The 19,480-nt window shown below is 32.8% G+C and overlaps 1 protein-coding gene across 1 annotated transcript; it reads right to left on the minus strand.

Annotated features, from left to right (window-relative positions):
- Nucleotides 1–2,370: 2,370 nt before the first annotated feature.
- LOC132728266 (pre-mRNA-processing factor 19-like) lies at nucleotides 2,371–15,482 on the minus strand. The gene is made up of 16 exons (XM_060713879.1): nucleotides 15,435–15,482; nucleotides 12,958–13,107; nucleotides 12,658–12,734; nucleotides 12,222–12,279; nucleotides 11,602–11,685; nucleotides 11,279–11,349; nucleotides 10,501–10,623; nucleotides 9,504–9,578; nucleotides 8,915–8,990; nucleotides 8,414–8,523; nucleotides 7,919–8,074; nucleotides 7,199–7,268; nucleotides 6,444–6,599; nucleotides 6,014–6,114; nucleotides 5,336–5,397; nucleotides 2,371–4,949 (listed from the first exon to the last, which is right to left on the minus strand). Exons 1-16 carry the CDS (start codon nucleotides 15,451–15,453, stop codon nucleotides 4,805–4,807), a joined length of 1,533 nt encoding a protein of 510 aa, XP_060569862.1. The 5' UTR covers nucleotides 15,454–15,482; the 3' UTR covers nucleotides 2,371–4,804.
- Between the last annotated feature and the right edge of the window lie 3,998 nt (nucleotides 15,483–19,480).

The following is a 19,480-nucleotide window of genomic DNA, read 5'->3' on the forward strand; positions in this document are numbered from 1 at the left end:
ATTCAAGAATATGTAGTCATACCTATATTCAAGTTTATGTAGTCATACCTATATCCAAGAATATGTAGTCATACCTATATTCAAGAATATGTAGTCATACCTAAATTCAAGAATATGTAGTCATACCTATATTCAAGAATATGTAGTCATACCTATATTCAAGAATATGTAGTCATTCTACCTAAATTCAAGAATATGTAGTCATTCTACCTAAATTCAAGAATATGTAGTCATACCTAAATTCAAGAATATGTAGTCATACCTAAATTCAAGAATATGTAGTCATACCTAAATTCAAGAATATGTAGTCATACCTATATTCAAGAATATGTAGTCATACCTATATTTAAGAATATGTAGTCATACCTATATTTAAGAATATGTAGTCATACCTATATTTAAGAATATGTAGTCATACCTAAATTCAAGAATATGTAGTCATACCTATATTTAAGAATATGTAGTCATACCTATATTTAAGAATATGTAGTCATACCTATATTTAAGAATATGTAGTCATACCTAAATTCAAGAATATGTAGTCATACCTAAATTCAAGAATATGTAGTCATACCTATATTCAAGAATATGTAGTCATTCTACCTAAATTCAAGAATATGTAGTCATACCTATATTTAAGAATATGTAGTCATTCTACCTAAATTCAAGAATATGTAGTCATACCTAAATTCAAGAATATGTAGTCATACCTAAACTCAAGAATATGTAATGTCATACCTAAACTCAAGAACATGTAGTCATACCTAAACTCAAGAACATGTAGTCATACTTAAACTCAAGAACATGTAGTCATACCTAAACTCAAGAACATGTAGTCATACCTAAACTCAAGAACATGTAGTCATACCTAAACTCAAGAACATGTAGTCATACCTAAACTCAAGAACATGTAGTCATACCTAAACTCAAGAACATGTAGTCATACCTAAACTCAAGAACATGTAATGTCATACCTAAACTCAAGATTATGTAATGTCATACCTAAACTCAAGAACATGTAGTCATACCTAAACTCAAGATTATGTAATGTCATACCTATATTCAAGTTTATGTAGTCATACCTATATTTAAGAATATGTAGTCATACCTATATTTAAGAATATGTAGTCATACCTATATTTAAGAATATGTAGTCATACCTAAATTTCAAGAATATGTAGTCATACCTATATTTAAGAATATGTAGTCATTCTACCTAAATTCAAGAATATGTAGTAATACCTATATTCAAGAATATGTAGTCATACCTATATTTAAGAATATGTAGTCATACCTATATTTAAGAATATGTAGTCATACCTATATTTAAGAATATGTAGTCATACCTATATTCAAGAATATGTAGTCATACCTAAATTCAAGAATATGTAGTAATACCTATATTCAAGAATATGTAGTCATACCTAAATTCAAGAATATGTAGTCATACCTATATTCAAGAATATGTAGTCATACCTATATTCAAGAACATGTAGTCATACTTAAACTCAAGAACATGTAGTCGTCATACCTAAATTCAAGAATATGTAGTCATACCTAAATTCAAGAATATGTAGTCATACCTAAATTTCAAGAATATGTAGTCATACCTAAATTCAAGAATATGTAGTAATACCTATATTCAAGAATATGTAGTCATACCTAAATTCAAGAATATGTAGTCATACCTATATTCAAGAATATGTAGTCATACCTAAATTTCAAGAATATGTAGTCATACCTAAATTTAAGAATATGTAGTCATACCTAAATTCAAGAATATGTAGTCATACCTATATTTAAGAATATGTAGTCATACCTAAATTTAAGAATATGTAGTCATTCTACCTAAATTCAAGAATATGTAGTCATACCTAAATTTCAAGAATATGTAGTCATACCTATATTCAAGAATATGTAGTCATACCTAAATTCAAGAATATGTAGTCATACCTAAATTCAAGAATATGTAGTCATACCTAAATTTCAAGAATATGTAGTCATACCTATATTTCAAGAATATGTAGTCATACCTAAATTTCAAGAATATGTAGTCATACCTATATTCAAGAATATGTAGTCATACCTAAATTCAAGAATATGTAGTCATACCTAAATTTCAAGAATATGTAGTCATACCTAAATTTCAAGAATATGTAGTCATACCTAAATTTCAAGAACATGTAGTCATACCTAAATTTCAAGAATATGTAGTCATACCTAAATTCAAGAATATGTAGTCATACCTAAATTTCAAGAATATGTAGTAATACCTATATTCAAGAATATGCAATGGGGTTTTAATATAACACTTGGACGTCAACAAAAATTTCAAATTCAATAAATAATACATAATAACCAACTCAAACACACTTCTTACAATTTATTTCTATCATTCATAGAAGATGTCAGATCATGTCAGTGCAGTAATGAATTAACTCCTATTAAAGCAATTGTTAATCTGTTACTGCACTTACATGACCAGATATTTACACAAAAGTAATTCAAATCATATGGTACAATAATTATGTGCTACCAAAATTCATAATACATCAAAAACCTCAGTTAAAAAACGCCTAAATTTTCTAAACTCAATATTTTCTTTGAAAACAGATGAGGATTGCACGATCTATAACTAAGTAATTTAGTTCTGCTAATGTACTACTCGGCTTCACTGGTGTATAAACCAGTGGCCCTTCTGTGTATTGTTTCAGGCTCAAGTAGACACCTTTCTAAAATAACAACAACTCTGTAAACTAGCTACTAGCAACTTCCTCACACTAAAATGTTTGCTATTTCTATGGAACAAACTAAAAGTCATATCGTTGGAATGCTTCAAATTCAGAAATCTTAAAAATATGGCATTCCCTATGGGATATTTCCCAGCACTCCATCTTCCATGGCAAAGTCCAAAACAGTAATAGGTGAAACAGCATGTATATTATATGACAGTGACAGTCGCACAAAAAAATTGGCTTTCTATATCATTTTTCTTCTGTATTGGGCCATAATTGTTGATGGCAGCTTAACCTATCTTTAGTTCATTTTTGTCACACAAGAGGATGATGTCTACTATGATGTCATCATTTGAGAAAATACCAAATAACAGCCTGCATACATGCTTGTCAGGGTCCATACTTATCTATACTATTGATTTCTATGGCAATTACAACTAAATGTAAGTCCTGTGGAAAGTTTTTTTTCCTTAGACAAAAGTAAAAATGACTTGCGATTACGAATGGGTTGTTTGTTTGATTGGGTTTTATGTCACACTGACACAGTATAGGTCATGGCAACATTTCAGCTTAACTGGTGGAGGAAGACCTCAGGTGCCCTTCCATGCATTATTTCAGGCATGAATGGGCACCTTAGTAGAACCTACAACATTCTATAAGCAAGCTTGATAGCTTCCTCACATGACAGAATCCAAAGTCCCTGTCGGGATTTGAACCCACAGCGGTGAGGGGCAAGTGGCTTGAAGTCACAAACTTAACTATTCAGCCATGGACACCAAGAATGGGTTGTTAATTTTTCAATGAATTATTCTCTTTAAAGTAAATGTCCAAGGTAAATAACATGGTAAAACAAAAAGAAAATATAAACATGAAAACCAATTTTATGCAATATTAAAACTATTGTTTGAATTCCTCAATGCAATGACTTCACATTATGATTTTTTCCAGATTAAAGTCAAAACAAGTTTACAGAGCATTCATTAAATGCATGACAAAATTATATACAAATATATCTACATAAAACAACAATAGAAATGGTACCAATTACACGATATAATTTAATTCAACAGTTTTCACATAATGATATTTTCAGGCATTTCATGCGAAACTAAGAATTCAAATTTTCTTCTTTATCAGCAAATTAAAAAATAATTCTGCAACAAATAAGATCAGCCCATCTTGCTGATTTTGTATATTATTTATGTCCTACTTTAAATTTGGATAAGTCTTTCGTTTCTTTATGTTTTCTTTTAAGTATAATTTTCTCATTTTTGGGTAAAATACTTCATTTGCAGAAATGTATTGATATCTAGGAAATTCTAACTGAATATGTCTAATTTGAATAAAACAATGCAGAAACTATATTTGGAAAGCTTCACTCCCTATCACTGGTTAAGTTAATGCAGTACTTTCTAAAAATAACTGCCCGTTTTTTTTTCATGACACTATTCAAAACTGTTTACCATAGTATGTAGGGTTTACTTAAACATATATTCTCTGTGCGTACTCAAAATATGTTCATTTTATGTTTAACAGGAGACTGTGTAGCAATTATCAGCATTTTTTTGAATATCAAATTTGAGCAAAATATATCTTTAAGGGATTTGAATATCAAAATTCTAGAACTCAGCTGCCAAAAGTAGAGAGTCTGAAATGACAGTACAAATATAGTCCAGTCATTCTTGCTGTTAACTTACAAGAAGTCAAATGTCAATTAATAATAAACATCCTTCCAAATATATTACCATCTTACAAAATAATAATCCTTCTTTCACTTCTATTTTGTTTTTGTATCATATCAAATTCAACCATGAAATAATGGAAAACATACTTCAAAAATGAAGTTAACAATCAACAATTGAACACTAGATTGCAAACCTTGTTATTGACATTTAAAAAAATGGTTACAAAATACAAACAATCAGACTATTACAATGAACCCATATCAATCTGAAACATTTAGTAATGAATTTTTGAAAAATTTAGTAATGACGATTTGAAGACACAAGTTGAATGAATATACAAGTAATGATTGTGTCAATTGAAATTCAAACTCTTGTTTAGTATGATCACATAGGTCCAAAGAATTTTACAGATCTGTCCATACTAGCGGAGGCTATAAACTGACTGTTATGTCCGAATTTCACTCCCGTTGCCATGGCTGTATGGTCATTGAACACGGCTAGCTCCTGCCACTGTTTACACAGGTATACTCTGTAAACATACACAAATATATTTAATTCAATTTCAATGTAACATAAAGAATATATCAGTCATAGTTAAAGCATTTTTTTGTTGAGATTTCAGTAACATCTACATGTATATGGCAAATTTTCTGCTAAAGAAAGAAAGAAGACATATAAGCTTTAAAGTAAAAGGCAGTCGCTGATATGGTTGTAAGAAAATTTTCAAGCTTTACTAATGGGGAAAAAAAAAAACAACCAACAAATTAATCTGAGCTAGCTTGACATTATCCTCACATGAAAGAATCCAAAGTCTCTGGGGCAGATTCTAACCTAAGCCATGAGGAGTAAGTGGTTTGAAGTCTGTCACATTAACTACTTGGCCACTAAAGCCCCCAACAATATGTAATAGCTTACCTCACATCACTTCCAGCCACAGCCAAATATGTACCACTTTGATCAAACGACAGAGACCGTACCTAGAAAACAAACAACAAATGTTGTATACATCTCTCAAAAAAGTTGTTCATTAACAAATGTAGGTGTAATGTTCAATATCTATCAGAGCTAAAAAATATCAAATTACAAAATTTTGACAAAATGCACCATGGCAACTTGGTGTTAATTGGTCTGTGAAAATTTTAGAGTGTGTCTATAAGCTTATTGCTTCCTACATAATCATATTCAAATAAATTGTGTGTGAACTATACTCTCAATCTAAAATAAACCTTGGAAAACCTGATAAAAATCATTTTTAGACATTAAAATCATTATTAACACTCAAGTACTGCAAGATACCTGATGTGTGTAAAACAAGGATTGTCAGTAGGACATCGTGCTTGACTGTTCTTAATGCTTTAATGTAAAACTAGAGATAATGTATAATTTTCTAAGTTCAAAAAGGGCCATAACTCTATCAAAATCCATGCAAGAGTTTTGGGCCAAAGACAGTGACCTTTTTTGCTCTCAAATAATGTGTGAAGTTTCAACCCTCTTCAGTAGTTTTGGCGATGTAAACACCTTGGTGAGTACAAAAGCTCTTCATATTCTGTACATAATTATCTGAGCTAAAAATGAAAGAGAAGTCTCACAAACCTCGTATTTATCCTCCAGCTGTATGGTTTTGAAGTTCTTGAGTTTACGTAAATCCCATAGTTTAACAACAGAGTCCTCTGCAGATGTAGCCAAGAAATAACCTGTTTCACAGAGAAATTTATATATCATCACAAGACAACATTTATGAGCCATGCGAAATATCAAACTGTACTGTTTCAAAGGATGTGAAACTGTGGCAAAATATGCTGTAAAAAACCTATTCAACCTTAATGTTTTTTAGGTTTTGTTATATTTTAATATCACAATAAAATAATGGATCTAATGATTCACTGGTTCAACAGATTGCATGGAAGTATGCACCGAAAGCTTTTAAGGTTTGAAAAAAAAAAGAGGACATCTTCACAGCTTCCACTCCTAGAGCTAAGCATCATCTTATAAATCAACATTTTACCACTAAAAATAACCCTACCATTTTCTGAGAAAGCAATACTGGTAATGGGTCCTTGATGTCCTGGGAAATTAGCCACATTAATTCTTTCCTTCAAATCCCACACCTTAATCATGGAGTCTTCAGTACCAGTGCCAAAAATAAGACCGTCAGGATGGAACTGGGCACATGTCAAAGCTGAAATACATACATAATGTGATTAAAGACAAAATATCAGACATACTTCCAACGATTTTGTCAATTTCCACACACTCTTATTTTCGTATCATATGTAATCAGACCTCCAAACAATCAAGTTAATCTGAAAAATTCAAAGAGATATCAAAGAGGGGAAAATGCTTACATTGCAAGGTAATTTTTGCTTTTTCCTGTTGGCTTTCAAGTCACACTGAGAATATTAAGGTCATTTGGTGACCTTCAAGCTTTATCGGTAGGAGAAGACCTTAATTGGACTTTTTAAACTGAGGAGATAGCAGTATAGTTAGACTGTGCATATTGATGTACAGGTTGGCATATTCTTTAGTAAAGTTGTTAATGTAAGAAATAAGTGTAGTGATGATAATGACTTAATTTTGAAATTGAAATATTTTATTCACATATTACTATTGTAATGATGTTTCATGAAAATAAATCTTGCCTGTTTTCTGAATGAATAACACAAAGATTATTAACGAAAGTTTATTAAGTAAGTTAAAGTAGGCAAAAGAAGTGTGATTTCAAAATGTAACAAGACAATATGAGGTTTAAGCAGATTGTTTTATGTTGAAATAACTTACCGTTCTGTGATGATGCGTCGGAAACCTTACATAAAACCTGTCCAGTTCTGATATCAGAAAACGCCCAGTGCTGTAATATAAACAGAAATGTTTTTTTAATTTTTTTGCTTAATTGAGATTATAAACTTGAGACTTTTTTAAATCACCATCAAGCCCATTTCTTTAAACTAACCAGTATTAATAGCATGCGAGGAAATATGGTTGTGACCCTTGTAGGGCTGGAACCCATGATCACAGGGTTTAAAAGTTAGATATCCACAGTGCTTTACATATAACAAGTGACCACTTGGAAGAAAAACTTGGTTGCCAAATTGTCAAATAAGAACAAACATATGCTAAGAATATTTAATTTTTATGCAACTTTAGTCAATTATTTGAGGCATTAAATGTTAAATCTTGTTTTATCAGTGTAAACTCAGATTAAGAGTTCATCAATTTTTCAATGTCTCTTGCTTTTTTATGATCAAGCTTAGTTCAGTCCAACCTCTACACAGCAATTATTTCTATTTTTAAAAATTAATATCAATTCTTCCAGTGTTAAAACCTTTCATCAATAACCAAAATATTTGTTTGTCAAAGGATATCTCACAAAGGGCGTTGTACTGTAAAAGGATTCACAGGCAGCAAGTATGTTCAGCTACTCATTGTCCGCTGTACAGTGACCTTCTTTCCACACTTTGAGAACACTACAAATTCAGAATAACTACATGTATGACTCACCATGTCAACACTAGAGCTGAGAAGATAATCTCCAGTAGCGTGTAGACTGACACCGGTAACTGGTGACTCGTGGGCTCGGATAATCTGTGCACACTGGGCAGTTTGTACACCCCATACTCGAATAGTAGAATCTGGAGATGCTGTGAATACAAGTTCCTGAAATAAAAGCATTAATATTACCGAAACCTCAAGACAAAGATTCATTATTGACCAATTATTATATTCCCTTCACAAAACTTGTAGTACAATTCCTTAAAATGTGAAGTTAGTGAATACATTTATATTCTTAGAACAATAAATTACAGTTTGTAAAAAAAAATATACCATTTGTTGATAAATTCCAATAATTGTATACAGGAAAAAAGATTTCAAGTGGAAAAAAGACTGAACTATCTAACAACTGAAAGACAATCTTGAAAATAAAAAAAATAATACAATATAAAAGCTCTAGTGATATTGAAAATTTAAACTTTAATGTAACAACAGTGAACAGACCTCCTCTGGATGATAGATGACACTGGTGACCTTCTTTGTGTGACCTTTCAGTATAGCCATCACTTGCTGTGTGTCCTTGTTAAATACCACTGCATTCTTGTCATTACCACCTATAATATCAACCAGTTTATCAATTAACAACATATTTATTCATGTTCATCAATAAAAAAAGTTCTTGCAAACTTTCACTATTTACTTTTGAGGCAACTTGCTGGGACTATCAATTTTTCTGCAAATGACCGACTACTTAATAATTGTCATGGTGAAATTTCACATTGCCTAGGGATTGAATCAGTGACCCCTGATGCTCTTTTTACTGAGATAAGTTGGTGGACAAACCAACAAGTGGGTTTCTTTAGCAATCTTTACGAAAAAAATTTGACTTTTTTTTTGTAATGTAACATTTTTGGTAGATTTTCTAGACATGCAGAACTTTTCTCAACTGTTCTCATTCACTATTCACGCACATAGCACCAAGTCAATGTGACAAAAGTTACCCACCTGTAACAATCTTAGATGTGTCCTTCAAGCAAATATCCAATGACAGAATACCAGGTACACTGGCACTGTGTAATCCCTGAAATTAGTGAATATATTATATATGGAATGTCTAGAAGAAATTAATTATATACAATATATTTATGAAGGGAAAACATTTACATACACGTATATACTTTAAGAAATGTGATTACAGAAAACTAAACAAAGTTACATCTAAGATTTTACAGAACAGTAAATGCCATGGAATACATAATTGTAATGTAAACAAAGTCACATGTCTGCCTGCTTAACTCAACAGAGAGAACATCACTTAAGTAATCCAGAGGTTGCTGGTTTGATCCTCTGGCAAGGCATAACTTCTCCCTGACAATAAATCTCTCACATTCAGAAAAATGGTCATTTGTCTCTCACTGCTCAGTAATCATTAGGGATTAGTAGTCAGTCGCTGCTGAAAATTTGTAAATATGTGATTTAAAGTTATCCAGCTGGTTAGAAGGAACAACTGCGGAGTTATGACCAAAACACATGAGTTAAAATTGGCATTAAAAAAAACACTAGAAAAAGCAAACAAACAAATAGTGATACTTACAGTATGTGAGGCAAGTTGTCTGTAAGCTCTTATATCATCACTGTTAGCCAGACCTTCAGGAACTGTTTTACCTCTCTGTAATTAATCATACATATCACTAAATAATGACATCTTTGATATGATAATGCACATTGTCCACTATATTTCATCGATTTTAATGAGATAAATATTTTAATGAGAAAAATAATTTTAGTTTTAACCTATTTAACTTAGTTCAATTGTGAAGAATTATTGTTGCTTAAACAACTCTATAGTTTGCTGCCTGGAAGAAACCAGTATTGATGTTACATCAGGAAACAGCGTCCTGATCCAATAGTCTCGAACCTACAGACCTGGGTTCAGTGACAGAAACCATATCAAGTGTGTCACAGCACCTCAAATAGTTTACTTTTTTTATATCATATACAAAATATTATTTCTCTTAATCACTTCTTTTTATGTTGTAGGAGGCAGGTTGTTTAGACAAACTGACACATGTTTTTTTTTTTAAAATATAACACCAAAGTTTTAAATAAAATCTAAGCATGGAAGAGAAATCTGCCTATTTTGTTGTTATTTGTTTGTTTTGGGTTTTATGTCACATCGACACAGTATAGGTCATATCGCGACGTTCTAGCTTTACTGGTGGAGGAAGACCTCAGGTGCCCTTCCGTGCATTATTTCAGGCACGAACGGGCACCCGAGTAATGATAGCTTCCTCACATGAAAGAATTCAAAGTCCCTGTCGGGATTCGAACCCACAGAGGTGAGGGGCAAGTGGTTTGAAGTCAACGACCTTAACCACTCGGCAACGTATTTTGTTGTTAAATAAAAATATAAAATTTTACTTTTTCTATCTTCTTTACATATAATAAAGTATTCAACACTATAGTTGATAGTATTTGTTACAATGAACACTTCTGTGAGAAATAAGCTGAACAAAATGCGTTTAATTATCTTCTGATGAAACAATGAATGTAGCTTGAAGAAATATTTTATCAAACTTTACAGGACTTACTTTCTTTCTCTCGGCTGTAAGTAATGTAGCTTTATCTTGTAGCTTCTGTAGAACCTCATCTGACATTCCGGCTTCCTCCATCGGTTGTTCAGCTGCCTCTGGACCTGCTTCTGCTGCGTATGACTGGTGAAAAATATAAAATATTTGGGTTACAGTATCGAAGAATAACACCCTTGTCTTAAAATAACATTGTTGCAAGGTTGAAAATAATACTACAAGTAATATATATATACGAGTTTGACTCTCAAATTATGCAAACATATCATTGATACACTGAAAAGGTAATGACATGGGTAAATAAAAGCCTGTCTAATACTGGTTTGTTAAAAAATAATTTAAAATACAAAACAAAAGCTTTTTACACAATAAGTATAAGACTCATGTTAATTCTCTTAAATGACCCAGTTACCCTAGGAAACTGAACACAAAATGTATGCAGTAATTGTTAACAATTTATTTTGTTGGGTTATAAGTCACACTAACACTGTCAGTATGGCAACATTTAGCTTTACTGGTCAATGATGACCTCGGCTGTCCCTCTGTGTATTACTTTAGGCACAAATGGTACCCTAAGTAGAACCACCGATGTAACATAATCTAGCTGGATAGCTTTCTTGCATAAAAGTATTCAAAGTCCCTGATGGGATTAGAACCAACAGCTGAATTCAAACTCACAACTAAAATCAAACGAGTTTCATTGAAAATGATAAAAAAATTGTGAGACTTTAGAAAGTAAACATAAGAATGTACAGATGAAATTTTTATTGTATAAACTCACAGGTTGTGGTGCCGCTGGGACAGCGTAACTTCCAGCTGTAATACCAGCTTGGGGTTTGAGTGTAGCCAAAGCTGAAAATAAAACCAAATACATATAAATATGTCAGTCATTTAGTTGTGGTATGTCAAGTCTATTCAATAACATATGCTTAACTAAATAGTTCTTTATAAAATACTCCAACTAAATGAAACTTAACAAGAATATTTTGTCTAATACAAACTATCCTGAGAATTAATGTATTTTCCTATCTATTTGATTTTCAGGGTCAAGACTAAAGAATGATGAAATGTACAAATCTAATATTATAACAGTATGAAACATACCCTCTCTGGCAGCCGTCACTTCCTTGGTCAGACGTGCTATCACACGACAGGCTGCATCGTGCTGGTACAAGGCATGAGACAACTCTGCAAGTAATTAATTACATCATATTGTAACATTATTTTAACTAGTTCAACTAAATCAAAATGGACAAACATTATCCTAATGATATGACAGACTGAAACTGTATTAAATCTTTCAATCTGGACAAATGTGGGATTTTTTTTAAATTAGCACTGACTGAATAGCAAACAGTGTTGACCATGATCAGAGGCATGGACGAGCTGGATGATCTTGGTCCACACCTGTCACATGTATAGATTTAGTTGCAGCAAGTAGGCTAATGGTTAACTATTAAGACAAGTAGGAATTTCCGATCAATACAAAAAGTCAACTGAATAAACTTCATTCAGCATGGCTTACCCACCAAATACATAAAAAGTATTCCTTAATATGTAGTTTTAGGTCTTTACCATTACGGTCAGGTACTACAAACAGTATGAACGTTAACACTGACCTGGCTCTATTGACTGTATAAACCTTAAATGACCTTTTAACCTTAGTTTTATTGTATGAATATTTCAATATAATACAATAGTCTACTAGTATTATCATAAGTTACCCTGTCTTGCAGTCTGCAGTTGCTGTCTGAGGGTGAAACTATGTAACATAACAGCATCCTAAAATACAAAAAAAAACAAGTTTAATAATTGTGTTAAACCAAGCATATAATATGTTTATTTTTTCTAATAAATATAATTAGGTTGGAGGCACGAAAAGAGCAGTAGTTACAAATAAAATCATCATTTCAAGTAAAGTTCTATGGCAAGATGTCATTTTGAAATGACTACAAACTTGATTCAACCCCCATTGAACCTCAACCGTGACTTTATACTGGTAGCAGTTTATTAACATAAAACCACCCAACGTAGCAACAGACAAAGCTTGATTTTCCATCTAAGGACTACCCTCATCTATTTATCTGAAGTGAGATTGACTATGCATACATATTATTCATAAAAAAGGTCAACACATTAATCACAACCTGCTTTACATACCCACTCATCTTGTAATGCCTTCAATATGGCTGGTATACTTGTAAATGACGGAGGCCTAGGTTTCACTAGTGGAGATGCTGTAAAAAAATAAACAACAATTCTGTTTCAGGTATTTTTTTTTCAAAAAGGGATTGTTTTTTCAATAACCACTTAAAAACATTATTTGTCAAAAACATATGCCATTTTTTTATCTTATTTCAAAAGATTTGAATCAATAATTCATCAATTAATAAAGACAATTAGTAACTGTTTGTTTATAAAATAAATAAAGGACACCATGATGATTTATAAGTAACCAACCTTTGACATCAAGAAGCATTTCCAGCTCCAACTTGTCCCCAGTAATTGGATCTGTTCCATTTTCTTTAATGTACTTCTCAACAAGTCTCTTCTCAAATATATGACCTGATACAGGGCTCAATACTGGATGTTCTGGTACCTCGTTACTGACTGTAAAACAGACCGTTACTTGTTTTCAGAATAATTTTAAATATTAAATAACCATAAATGTGTCCAAAAGACCCAGATGCTCACATATTCCACTATTTTATCTATGGACAGAAAATAGCTCATTTATATGCTTCAGGCTTTAAAAAAATTGCAATACGGACCGGCTAGCCAAAATTCTAGCCATATGTTAGTCAAGTACAACTAGCTTTTATGTACTGTTGAGGCTAGCCCTAACACATATATTTAAAATAAATCACCTAAAACAATATTGAATAAGCAAACTTGTGTTTTTAAAAGAAGATTTTCTTAAAAATCATGAAAACTTTATCAATAAAAGTAGGTATATAAATTTTTAGCATTTGATGAACTATATATTTTTTCTTCTGAAAATCATGGACTTTAATCCTTCAAGTCCATGTGAAAATATGAAGAGAAATAAACTGAAACATTATTAAATCATTTCTATGGACAATAATTATGGATGTAATACATTGGTAATATGATTGTTCACCATTTTAAGATGCAGCGCACCTGTTTTCCACGACTGCAAAAGAATGCTATCGGGTCAATCACAGACAATTACAAGGTAACAACAAAAGCAGAGAAATTCTGATTGAAAACAGATGTGCACAGTGGTCTCTTGTGCACTTCTAAGGGAACCATTATAAGACAGAGAACCAGAATAAACGGAAGCAGTGTATAAAATACCGAAGGACAGTTTTAAAACTGAAAATTTAAAATAAAAATAAACCAATATTTTATACTATTTCACTGTAAAAGTAAATCAAGATTGCTTTGAGGCTTTGCCATTTTCCGTATTAAAAAGTGCAAGTTACTGACTTCATCATTCCATTTATTTATTATTGAAAAAATGTTGTACGGCCAACCGCAATAGTGCTTATAAGTAGCAGTACTGGCCCATACAGTTAGACATTTCCATTTATTAAGCGAATATGCACGGTCCACTAACAAAGTTTGCACTATTACCCTATGCTACGACCGGATGTAAACAAACCGTTCGCACAGGGCATGCGCGGTGGTTAAATCCCACCCATTTTATTCGATTAAATTCTAGAACAACCACTACTTTCGGTTTCAATTTTGCTGACAAGGAACAGTTTGAGTCAACGTAAGTGTTAATTTTAATTTCAATGTCCAAAACTTTGCACTACACGACATAATTTTCATTACATATCCGGTATTATCATCGTCATGGTAGTTTTTATTCCAGTCGGTCAAAATGACGGTACACATTTACATGTAAACAAACAGATTTAACTTCTCAGACAATTTAAATAAGGAATGGACACACGGTAAACTCTGTTGCAACGTAAAGTATATTCATAAACCTGTTTGAGAAAAATTGTCTCCGTGTTCAAATAAATTTCAAAAACGGGAAAAAAATCAGTCTTTTACTGATACCCTGCAACAGAACCTTATTATTCTGATGAATTAAATTGACTTTATAACGCTGGTATACAATTATTAATTGATCGATTTTCATTATATTTATTTTGTAATACCTATCATTCAATATGCAATCAAACAAAACCAAGTTTTCCTACATTCAAGGAAACTGTTAGTTAGGACGAGCTTTCAAAACGAACAGGTAGCAATTTCCAACACGCTTCCCGAAACTCCAACATGGCGGCTCATTTGCATAATTTATTCATAAACGCAGGAGCATAGAACTTTGTTAGTGCGGTCTGGCAGATGTCATTTTTTAATATGTGGAAGTCAAAGGCCAGGATAACGAAGCAGGCCCGGGCTTTAGCTTGCACGGCTGAAGACTACATTTATGCGTAAAACACGTCTTAAAAACGGAAAATGAACTTTTTTTTAGCCTACTTCCCCGTTCATTGGCTTTGACTAATTTCATATTATTCCACATAATTCATCAAGCATACACAGATAAAATAACGGAAAATATAGTTGTTTATAAAATCGATCTAATTTTTGAGGAATATTACAAATTTGGAAGCAGGATCTAAAATTTGGCCTTCATCATGATGCACCTACCATTAAGAAATGGAAAAAGCAAAGACATTTTTAAGCAAAATTCGAAATCATTTAATTGAGTGTATCAAACTTCAGTGTACATTAGTCACAACCACTCATTATTTTAACGTTTTGCATGTTTTGAAACCGGTTTCTTGACTTGTTTTTTTATCAATAATTTGCATAATCATAAAAAAATATCAAATATATAACAAACTTAGTTATTTAAGATTGTAAGTTTTAACAAAAAGCATATAAAATGACAATGTTACATTGCAAAATAAACATGAAACTCTGACAATAAATAAAAGAAAAGAATCAACACGCACTCGCACAGCAAAGCGCCATTTTGAAAATGTCACGTGACTGTTAAAATTGTTCACGAATATGAAACATATATATCGTTGTCAACTACGGCATTTTTTTATATTAAGATAATGATTATAATTTCATGATACTTTTTTGCTCGCTTTAAAGTTGCATGCCTCCAAATGAGCCAACATTAAAAAAATCAAACTTGAGAAAAATGTATAATAATCTATGATTTAACCTTGAATATTGCTCCACTGTCTGGAACCCTTACACGCAAGCTCGAGATGGTCCAGAGGAGAGCTGCAAGATATGTGACGAACTGTTACCACAACACCAGCAGCGTATCCTCCATGATTCAACACTTGGGATGGGAGACATTAATTAGAGTCACGACGGACCAAAGCCCAGCTGACCATGATGTTCAAGATCACCAATGACCTTGTGGACATATACCAGTCAGCGATTGCCTCACCCCTGCCCCGAGCCGCACTAGAAGTGACCACTCCAAGAATTTCCATCAACCATCTACATCGTACTACAAGAACTCATTCTTCCCTCGTACAGCCACAGCCTGGAACAGCCTACCTGCCTCCATTGTACGTAGAGGCCCCTGACTTGGTATCTTTCAAGCAGGGGTTTGGGTTGAAGAGGCGAAAACGAAGCTGGCCAGACATTTTGTCTATATCTCTTTCTTTTGACCTATCCAACCTCTTCTAACTTTCTATCATTTCATGTATATTTCTTTTTCTTGACCTAGCACCACCCGTCGCGTTATAATCAAGTGTGATTGCGCCGACGTACGATGTAGATGTAGATGTAGAACCTTTTACCCCATGAGCATAATGTGAAAAATGACCGTTTTCATTGAAAAGCCTCCTGTTACAAGTTCAAACTGCTATGAAACTATGAAAAATGTTTCAATACTGATGAAACTTTGCACAAATGTTGACTAGATCATAGCCTCTGTAACAGCATGCTCAATCGTAAATTTCCTGTTACCATGGCAACGCGGGGAAGTCTCAAAATTGCCAAAAAATCACTATTTTTGCATTTTTTCCCCATCAAAACTGATTTCAAAGTGCTGCAACTTCTCAATGAATTGAGATAGAGTAAAAGGCTTTTCAGCATCGGTTACTAGTTACCCTATGATCGACCTGAGGCCATTTTTAACATGTCACATGTCCAAAATTTTCTTGGCGATGAGGGGGACTACCGCCCCCTTCAAACCCCCAAACATGAGCGGGGGGGGGGATTCGGCGCCGAAAAAGTGGACACTTTTTTAACAACATTTCTCAAACGAAAAACAGTGTTTTGGGTCTAAATACATGTAGGACATTTTTTCACTGTTTGAGGCCTCAAAAAGGGGGGGGGGGGGCGAAAAGCCGTCAAAACACGTCTACATGAGGAATAGAAAAGTAGATCTATTTAAAATATTCAAGATTCAAGTACTACTTTTCATGTCATGCGCGATTATAACTGATTTAGCAGATAATATTACCATATTAATATTGCAATTTTTGCTATTTTTTACTTTTAAATGCATTTTGAAATGTCACGAAAATCATCATGAATATGGCGGCATGGTGATTAATTTAATGTGTCTCAAGTCAAAAATATCTAATTTCTGGTTATTTAAAGATAGATAATGTGTAGTGATCAAGGAGAGACAAACTGCTGACTTTGATTTAGCTCATATACAATATAAAGCATAATTAAGTAGTTAGCCTAAACTTAGAAATTGTGTGATATGTAAGATGTTCCTTTTTATAGTTACCTTTCCGTATATTTTTTAAAATATATTTCTGCTTTGTAACATTGTCAGTAAAAAGGTAAGTAAAAAGGCTAAATTATATTATACGTGTGCTGAAATTAGATTAAAAAAATCTTGCATCTTCACTTGTATCACTGTTTATTTCACGCATGCGCATGCATTTTATTGCACAGTCATGCAGGGTTTTTCAAGTGCTTTTCTTCCAAACCGAATGATATCATGTACATTAGTATTTGTCACTGTTTTTGTCCCAGCTGTTACAACACTGATTTTGAAAATGCATTTGACTTTTTATTCGTACCGGAAAAAAGTAAAAAATGCTTTTTTACAGTCTAATCTGACACCTGAAAAATTAACCAGTGAATATAAGCAATACATTTATTTTGGCATACTTATTGGTTTTTAAAATCATGCTGCGTGCAAGTGTAAAAAAGAGTATGTTTATTTGGTGCACGATATACACGAGGAGTGTTCAATAAGTTTCACCGGTTTAACTCACAGATTGTAAGATGGTTTTAACATATTTTTTCAATATATAATCCCCCTTAGATCCACGTTTCTTTAATTGCCTTTAAATAAGCCGTCCGTTTGGTCCACAAACCACGCCTCTGAGCGCATCATCATCCCGAAATTTGGTTCCACGCAAGTGGATGTCACCAGGGACTTTCAATCCCGAAACCGATAATGATAAAAAAACTTGAGACCGTTCGACTATATGGTGGATGATTCAACTGCTCAAACTTGCATTCACGAATAGCCGCTTGTGCAACTAATGGCTTATGCACAAGGGAATTACAATGTAAAGGAAGGACACAAGCGGCTAGTTTCTTCCTTCGTTTTTCTTTAATAACATACCTTTATTTGTTTATAGAAATACTACATTCTGAAGCAAGTTTGGCAACTTTGATTTGGCGATCATTGACCACAAATCTCTCAACAACACGGTCGATCATCTCCTGGCTGATGACACCAGCAAGATGATCTCTAGGGAGTCTTATCCACGTCTAAATTCTGCCGACCACTTTGCCACTGTGGAATTCTTTGGGCTACTGTCACCATACACATCACGGTCATGCGGCGATGGATTTCTTTTGGCATCGCCTTCTCAGTGAGGAGATTTATGACATTCATGGCTGCTCTGAACTCAATATTCAAACTTTCGATTTCTGCATATACATGTACAATAAAAATAGTAAGTGCAAAAATGTACATGCTAAATTGAATTGGCTATTACATTCAACTGACAAAATTAAGGTTTACAATTCAAAAAAGAAGATCTTAAAATTTAATATTGTATATAAAAATTCCGAGTTCTGCGGACCTATTGAACTCCCCTCGTATAAAGAAGAAATAACACTATATCTCAAACAAGACAAACTCAATCAAAATGCTTCGTTCTGTCAACTTTAATATGATTTTCTATGATGCCATCACATTTTCCTCAATTAGTCAAATATTGTTTTACCCTATTAAATTTTGTTAAACCTCTTAAGAATGATTTTCTACAACAGGCTATATTAATTTGAGTTATAACTTGTTTTGTATGTTTTAGGATACTGAAATTAATAATATATTAATATATCTTCTGATTAGTAAGTACATAAAGAGCATCAATAGACGCGCTTTTTGCAGCACGCACGCGTAAATGTGCACGTATATAGATTAAGAAATAATGATATCGCCATATAGGGTTTCAGTCAAATTGTTAATCTTTAAAATCAGCAATATATATCCATGGTGGATGATCACGTTTTATTTGATTACGCTGTATCATAGTTGGGAGACCTTCCTGTTGAAAATGTGTCAGACCGATAAATATACGATGCGTTAGTAGACTGTAATATAGCCCTCACTGTACGTATGTCGTGGATAAGCATAGAGCATGCTCGTTGATTGGCTACATTTTACTTATTAGGTCGACAGGAAAAAAGATAATGATAGAAAAATCATATTTAGATGCTCTTGTTCATTTATACTGGGGTTTCAAATTGTGTCGACATGGAAAGTGTTTGTGTGTTTGTGTGTTTTTTATTTTTATTTAACGTTGTTTTTTTTGTTTGTTTTGTTTTTGTTTTGTTTTTTGTTTTGTTTTGAAACATAAAAATAATTGGTAATCTGATTTATATTATCATACAAATGAAATAGCCTCGTTTTTCGATGCTTTTTTGCTCTTTCTATTACGTAACATTGGGCAACTGCTTGCAGATATTTGTTTATATGTTGAATGTATTCTTCCGTTATTGAGGCGTGAAAGTCGTTTCCGTTCTAATTCATTTATTTGACATGCTGCGA

The sequence above is a fragment of the Ruditapes philippinarum genome, unplaced genomic scaffold (assembly GCF_026571515.1).
Source record: "Ruditapes philippinarum isolate M1 unplaced genomic scaffold, ASM2657151v2 ctg693_1_1_1_1, whole genome shotgun sequence".
Classification (NCBI taxonomy): domain Eukaryota; kingdom Metazoa; phylum Mollusca; class Bivalvia; order Venerida; family Veneridae; genus Ruditapes; species Ruditapes philippinarum.

Bases quoted from the DNA above. Each gene is read 5' to 3' on its own strand.
- LOC132728266 (XM_060713879.1), bottom strand. The intron at 8,524-8,914 runs GTGGGTAACTTT...TTGATATTATAG, and splicing joins CACATCTAAGATTGTTACAG to GTGGTAATGACAAGAATGCA. The intron at 5,398-6,013 runs GTTTGTGAGACT...TTTGTTTTCTAG, and splicing joins AGCTGGAGGATAAATACGAG to GTACGGTCTCTGTCGTTTGA.